This window comes from Trachurus japonicus, unplaced genomic scaffold (genome assembly GCF_045865225.1).
Source record: "Trachurus japonicus isolate A0001 unplaced genomic scaffold, Traja_1.0 AP030094.1".
Lineage (NCBI taxonomy): Eukaryota > Metazoa > Chordata > Actinopteri > Carangiformes > Carangidae > Trachurus > Trachurus japonicus.
In genome coordinates this window covers 66,309-73,571 of record NW_028220227.1, presented here as the reverse complement: position 1 = coordinate 73,571, position 7,263 = coordinate 66,309, and the positions used below count along the sequence as shown (strand labels likewise).

The window sequence follows — 7,263 nt, the reverse complement described above, 5'->3', positions numbered from 1 at the left end:
CCGTGAGCCGCTGCACAAATGCGCGCCGCCATCTTGCATCATTATCTGCGGCGAAACCGCATTCATTTCATCAATATTTTGTTATTATATTCTGGTGCTATTCCCCTCCGAGCCCTTGGTGGCATGTTATCAACATCCTGCGCCTGTAGGTTGACCTACTAACCCGACCTGGATGATGTCATCTCCGCTAACTTGCTATCGCTAATGCTACGGTTCGATTCTGCCGTGTTTGGGTCCAGAACCACAGGACTGTAGGAGACCATGTCCTTCATCTTGTTCCAGATGTTGAAGGTCAGGTTGCCCAGGTGTTTGGCCTGGTCTATCAGAGCTCCTGAGTCCAGCTGTGGATCCTCCAGCAGGGGGCGCTGCTGGACTCTTTCCACTGCAGCCTTGTAGTTGAGCAGGAATGAGACGTCTTCAGCTCTCAGCTCGTCCTCTGTGGCTCTGACTGTGTGTGAAAGAGCTGCTATCTCTCTGCTCAGAGCCTCCATCTTCTCCTTCATCCTCTGACTCTTCTGCTCCTCTTCCTCCCTCAGTGCAGCCATCCTGGCCTCCTCTTCCTCTTCTAGAAACTGGTGAAGCTTCTTAAACTGCTCCTTAATCTGCCTCTCTGTGTGTCGGGCCTGGACCTTAATGTGTTCTGCTGTTTGATCAAACTTCACTTGAACTTCTTCAAAACCCTTTAACTTCTCCTTTAAGGGCTCCAGAGTTTCCTCAAGTTCCTTCTTGAGTTTCGAAGCAGCTTCATCGATGGGTCTGAATCTGTGGTTGGTGTGTGTTACTGAATCTCTGCAGATGTGACACACTGGCTGCTGATGGTCCAGACAGAAGAGTTTGAGTTTCTCAGAGTGCAGACTGCAGAGAGCCTCTGAAGATCTCTGCTCTCTCTGCTGTAAGAAGCTCTCACACAGGTTCTTCAACACCAGACTAATTGGTGGATCAGCCTTTGAAGATCTTCTCTTACAAACTGGACACAGTGGATCTTGTTTCTCCTTCCACCAGCTCTTCAGACAGTCTTTACAGAAGCTGTGGCTGCAGGACAGAACAACAGGATCTCTGAAGACCTCCGTACAGACCGGACAGCAGAGATCCTCCTCTAATCTGGAAGCCATTTAGTCTGTGAGTGAAGCTGAAAACACAGCAGAGAGGAAGTAGAGTCAGTCGTGGCTCCCCTCCCTCCTCTACTGACTTGACTGAAGTTTACTGTGACTCTGAGTCCAGGTTTTAGTCAAACTCACCTTCAGTGTGTGGAGTGTCAGCAGGTTGAAGCAGCAGTGTTGTAGCTGGTCTCACTCACAGGAAGTTGTTGGTTTGGTCCGAAGCTGAATCTGATCGTCTCTTCTTCAGTCTGCGTCTCTGGGACTGACAGAGTCCAATGCACTGTTTCCTGTTTTTTTCAGGTGAGTCATGTGAGGGGGGCGGAGCTTTGAAAAATGACTGAATGTTGAACAGGTTAGTCCAGATTAATGTAGAGGAGCAGTTCTAGGCATGTGCCTCGTTTTAAAAAGGGTCTTTTCACGTGTTTTTGGATAAATAAATAAATAACTGTTGTGCATGGGGATGTAAAATAAAAAAAGAAAGGTAATATACCGTACACATTTCCTTGTCATACCATGTTGTGTGTGTGGGAGTTAAGACATATAAACTCATGTAGATTAATAACACCAGCTCTGACAGCTTTGAAACTTGACATAATTGTGGTCAGGAAGCTGCTTTACCTGTTAGAAAAACCTGGGTGTGAATATCTTGATTCTTTGTGTGGAAGGGAGCAACTGTTTAAGTGCAGTACTTGTACCTGCGCCGAGTACTTGTACACAGTGTGGTGTCAGTACTTCATCTCAACACTTCCTCCACCTCTGCTGCTAATTATAAAGAGAATGGGATGTTGTGTAGATGCAGGAGACGTTAAAGACGAAGCTGAATATGAATCCAAGTCAAGACAATATTTTATTATGCTGATGAAAAACAGGAACAAATATATATTCAGCTTTTGTGATGAACTGACATGTTAATACATTTTAAAACATTTCATATGAACAGATACAAACTTTTTACATACTATGTAAGTTAAACAAGTATCACTTTTCAACTTTTTATGTTTGACATTTTTTCTTCTAGCGAAGAAGGATCAAGTGTTCAGTAATTGAGTGATAAGAGTGAAAATATTTTACACATGAAAAGTAGTGGAAAAAAAAAAGGAAAATTGTAATAATGAGGCAGCAGGAGGACAGGTGAAGTTTAACAGGTTCAATTCACTGACTTTTTCCTTTAAGAAATAAACAACATTATAAATATGATCATCCTCTTTATCTCTAACTGCTCTGCTCCACTGTCACTGACACCTTCACTGGTAACAACTTCACCGGGACTTCATCAGTAGTGTCAATGTATGGAAACATCTTCTGAGTGAAAGTGTGTGTGAAGGTGTGTATGTGTGTGTTAGTATCAGGATCAGAGAACGACAGTTTTCCTCTGTTCAAGTCCAGATTCACTCTGATCCTCTGGAGCTTCTTCTGCTCTGGGAGAACAGTGTCTGGATCTGATGGTGAAAATGCTTCATACTTATCTTCATCAAACCCTATTCCCCATAATCCAGCCCTTATCTTGTCTCCCTTCCTCTCCACAGACTCTGGTAACACACCCAGTCCCCACCATGTAATGTCTCCAACCTCGACATCCCAGCTGTGAGTCCCTGAGTTAAAACCCTCAGAGCCCAGGACAGACCAGAAATAATCAAACCTCTCTGGATTGTCAGGAAGCTGAGACTGTTCATCTTCTCCTACATGTCTCACACTGGTCAGATCTTCAGACAGGATGAGTTCTGGATGAGCAGTGTTTGGGTCCAGAACCACAGGACTGTAGGAGACCATGTCCTTCATCTTGTTCCAGATGTTGAAGGTCAGGTTGCCCAGGTGTTTGGCCTGGTCTATCAGAGCTCCTGAGTCCAGCTGTGGATCCTCCAGCAGGGGGCGCTGCTGGACTCTTTCCACTGCAGCCTTGTAGTTGAGCAGGAATGAGACGTCTTCAGCTCTCAGCTCGTCCTCTGTGGCTCTGACTGTGTGTGAAAGAGCTGCTATCTCTCTGCTCAGAGCCTCCATCTTCTCCTTCATCCTCTGACTCTTCTGCTCCTCTTCCTCCCTCAGTGCAGCCATCCTGGCCTCCTCTTCCTCTTCTAGAAACTGGTGAAGCTTCTTAAACTGCTCCTTAATCTGCCTCTCTGTGTGTCGGTCCTGGACCTTAATGTGTTCTGCTGTTTGATCAAACTTCACTTGAACCTTTTCAAAACCCTTTAACTTCTTCTTTAAGGGCTCCAGAGTTTCCTCAAGTTCCTTCTTGAGTTTCGAAGCAGCTTCATTGATGGGTCTGATTCTGTGGTTGGTGTGTGTTTCTGAATCTCTGCAGACGAGACACACTGGCTGCTGATGGTCCAGACAGAAGAGTTTGAGTTTCTCAGAGTGCAGACTGCAGAGAGCCTCTGAAGATCTCTGCTCTCTCTGCTGTAAGAAGCTCTCACACAGGTTCTTCAACACCAGGTTACAAGGTGGATGATACTTTGAAGATCTTCTCTTACAAACTGGACACAGTCGATCTTGTTTCTCTCTCCACCAGCTCTTCAGACAGCCTTTACAGAAGCTGTGGCTGCAGGACAGAACAACAGGATGTCTGAAGACCTCCGTACAGACCGGACAGCAGAAATCCTCCTCTAGTCTGGAAGCCATTTAGTCTGTGAATGAAGCTGAAAACACAGCAGACAGGAAATAGAGTTAGTCGTGGCTCCCCTCCCTCCTCTACAGACTTGACTGAAGTTTACTGTGACTCTGAGTCCAGGTTTTAGCCTCTTACCACTCCTATAAATTCTGTAATATTCGCCTATCCAAGGCGTACTCAAAGTAAATTGAATGCTGTTCTTGAACTGTTTGGAGAATATATGGATGGGCTTGGTCTCTTTTGAAAGGTAACACTCTGAAGTTTTTCCCCAAACTGAAATAATCACTATAAGTGCTATTATCATTGAGTAATCTAAGTTGGAACACACTGAATTAGAATGTTTTTATTCTCGCCTGAATTTTTTTGTTGCAATCAGATGCCTGAAGATGAGTGTAGCTGAGAATTTTAGCTGGAAAACACAATGGGACCACAGCATGAAGCCTTACCTGGCCCCAGTTCAAATTTGATAACAATCCTGCTAAAAATTAGTATTTTACACATGTTTTTCTAAGTGTATATCTAGGCGTTTTCCTAAAATTGCCATTGAGAAACAATACATGCGCCAAAGTGCAGCTTTTGCAAAGTTACGCATGAAAATGGCAGTGCTGCCTTTTCCCAGGGACCGTGAATGCAGCACATCGTTTTTTTCGGAATTTCATTGGCTATTCAATGCATCAGTGCCATCGGGATCGGTTTCTATTGGCTGAAGCCATTCAGCGCTGTCGAAGGGGATGTTCCTCATACAGACACAGCCACTCATTCGCTATTGCAGGCGGCAGCCGGGGACAGGGAGCTTGTGATTGGTCGAGTGAGCTGTCAATCGAAAGGTCAGAGCGCAGCGCCATTTTGTGAAGTGAAATAAACATTGTTTTCATGTAAACGCCGGACTTACGAGGAGAAATAAACGGATTTACTGGATATACAATGCGTAATTTCATAAGATGCAGCAGCGGGATGAGGCTATCTACCGGTACAACCGTGTGTTTTACTGGATTGGATTTACTGGACTTTTCTGAATGTAACGACACCAAGTTTGTGGGGAAACCCTGTGATCCTGAGCCTGCCCTGACACAAATCGTGAGTTATATCGGCTTTTTACGAACTTTGTTAGCATGTTTATAGTCTGATTCGAGTGTTGCTGTGATGATTATATTTAGGAATGGTCGGCATATCTTTAATCACAAGAGTTTTAGCTTTCCAACGATATGTGGCATGACTATTTCAAGTGACTGGTGACATCCTGTATGACACCTCCCTGTTTAAAACCCCCCCGGGGGCCCGCGGGCGGGCCGTTGGAATGGCAAACTCACCTTCAGTGTGTGGAGTGTCAGCAGGTTGAAGCAGCAGTGTTGTAGCTGGACTCACTCACAGGAAGTTGTTGGTTTGGTCTGAAGCTGAATCTGATCGTCTCTTCTGCACAGCTCCACCACTTCCTGAATTTAAGGCAGGTCCTTCATTTCCTGTCTTACATTATTGGACAACCTGATTAATCCAGGTGTGTCTGACCATTGTGACTACTCAGACACACCTGGATTAATCAGTGTGTCCAATAATGTAAGACAGGAAATGAAGGACCTGCCTTTTGCTTAAATCCAGGAAGTGGTGGAGCTGTGCATCATGGATGTATTATATTAACAAGTTGAGCTCAGATTTCCATCGTTGCTATGGTTACAGTGAACGATCAGCTGATTTCATTGTGACTGACGTAGCTTCCGGCAAGTCCGTCATCGTCTCACCGACAGGCAGCCCCCGTTCAGGTAACGTAGGCCTAAACAAACAACATGGAAAATTGTGATTAAATAATTAACAGTTAAAGCTATTTTACCTCCAAAAACCAGCCAGTGTCGTCAACCACAAACAAAGTTTGAGAGATGTGGTTGATCAAAGTTGTTAAACTGGCTGACTTTACTAGCTGCACTGTTTGATGTAGATTTTAATGATTAGGCTAACGTTAACATAGCTAGGCTAACATTAATGCTACATGCCAGCCCTCACTGTACTTTTCTCACTGTTTTACAGGTAACAGATAATACCTACAATGGCTACAGCTGAAGCTGAGTTCAATGAGATGCTCAGTAAAACGAAGAGCCTGACACAAAGGTAATTTAATATCTTATTCCATGCATGGGGATCAGATATTATGATGCATTTGTGCAGGAATTCTGTGTGGTTAACTGCATTACTTTGATTATATTGTGTTTTTTTTTTAGGTCAAAAAAGAGGACAAAGGCATCAGACCTGCCACGATGGAGAAAACGTGATGATCATCTCTGTGTCCTTGAGGAGACCGGTGTGGAGATGCTTGATGAACAAGAGCCAGGATTTGGTATGTGATCGTGATAATTTGTGCATCATTATTCTTATTTTGGTAGAAAAACATCATGTTAGGATTTCTATGCGGATGTACCAGTCCAAGAAGCTTTCTGAAGTCTGTAGTAGTTGTAGTCGTAGGCCTGCACACCTCAACATCACCATAATACTTCATTTAGAATGTGATTTTCACAGGGCCTGATTTAAGCCACAGTACCACCTTAAATTAGCTCAGTGCAGCATCACACCGGTGCTCTTACCAATCATATTTCCAACACACGCAACATAACACCACCTGAGAACTCTCGCCTAAACTTCATATGGATGCTGGCAGAAAATGGAGTATGCCAGGGTGGGCTGGCTTATGCAATATTTACAATTGCCACCTTTAATTCTACATATAAGTGTATTTTCAATTATTCTGTCAACAGACTGGCAAAGTGTGTTTGAACACCGTTTTACCAGAGTTTTATGGAGTGGGTGATAAGCTCTTTCAAGGTGGACAAGCTGTGCGCAGAATAGAGGATGACACTTGTTGGAAATTCCCACGGGTCACGTGATTCTCGCGGGATGGGAGTCAAAGTTTTATTAATCCTGTGATTGGGACGGGACGGGAATAAAAATCAACGGGAGCGGGCAGGAGCGGAAACTCCATTAATAGATGATGATTTTCAGCCGTGTTAAACAACCAAAAGGACAGATGCGTCCATTTTTGCCGTCATCTTTCAGTGAGCCAAAACTATTTTGGCTTGCGTTAGTTAGTTAAATGGGGAGTGGGTGCAGGAGACACACAATAATGACAAAATGCAACATTTTTGCAACATGTTTGGGTTCATTCAACTGAGATGGACATAAATGGACATGGTGTGACCAATGTACTGTTTTTATTTTTTATTTTCTCCAGCTCTGAGGAAGGGGGCTACTTTGACGGGTGCTTCTCTGCAATGATGATGACTTCCAAATGAGGGCCAAGCATGTACAGTAAGTGCTTTTGTGTATTTTCCACATAGATTCTCATTGAACTTCTTGTACTACTTGAAAGTTTATTTTTAAAATAACACTAGAAACTTTTTGTCTTTGTATGCACCAGGAAAGGGCGTCTGTGGTCGGTCTCAGCTGAATGCAGCAAAGGCGAGGACAACGAGGAGGACTAGGGGAATAGCTCCAGCCTTGATGAGCAGGTGTGTATCATATAAGAGTTATGCCATCATGGCATTATTCTTTGTGCTCTAAATATGTATGTAT

The 7,263-nt window shown here is 43.9% G+C and overlaps 1 protein-coding gene and 1 long non-coding RNA gene across 2 annotated transcripts; one reads left to right on the top strand and one right to left on the bottom strand.

The window, feature by feature from the left end:
* Nucleotides 1–2,113: 2,113 nt before the first annotated feature.
* LOC146960709 (E3 ubiquitin-protein ligase TRIM39-like) lies at nucleotides 2,114–3,719 on the bottom strand. The gene has a single exon (XM_085772137.1). It carries the CDS (start codon nucleotides 3,717–3,719, stop codon nucleotides 2,313–2,315), a length of 1,407 nt encoding a protein of 468 aa, XP_085628263.1. The 3' UTR covers nucleotides 2,114–2,312.
* A 2,005-nt stretch (nucleotides 3,720–5,724) lies between these two features.
* On the top strand, nucleotides 5,725–7,003 carry LOC146960708 (uncharacterized). Its single transcript, XR_015035387.1, has 3 exons — nucleotides 5,725–5,808; nucleotides 5,919–6,034; nucleotides 6,923–7,003. It is a non-coding gene; the product is annotated as an uncharacterized LOC146960708 (long non-coding RNA).
* Nucleotides 7,004–7,263: the final 260 nt, after the last annotated feature.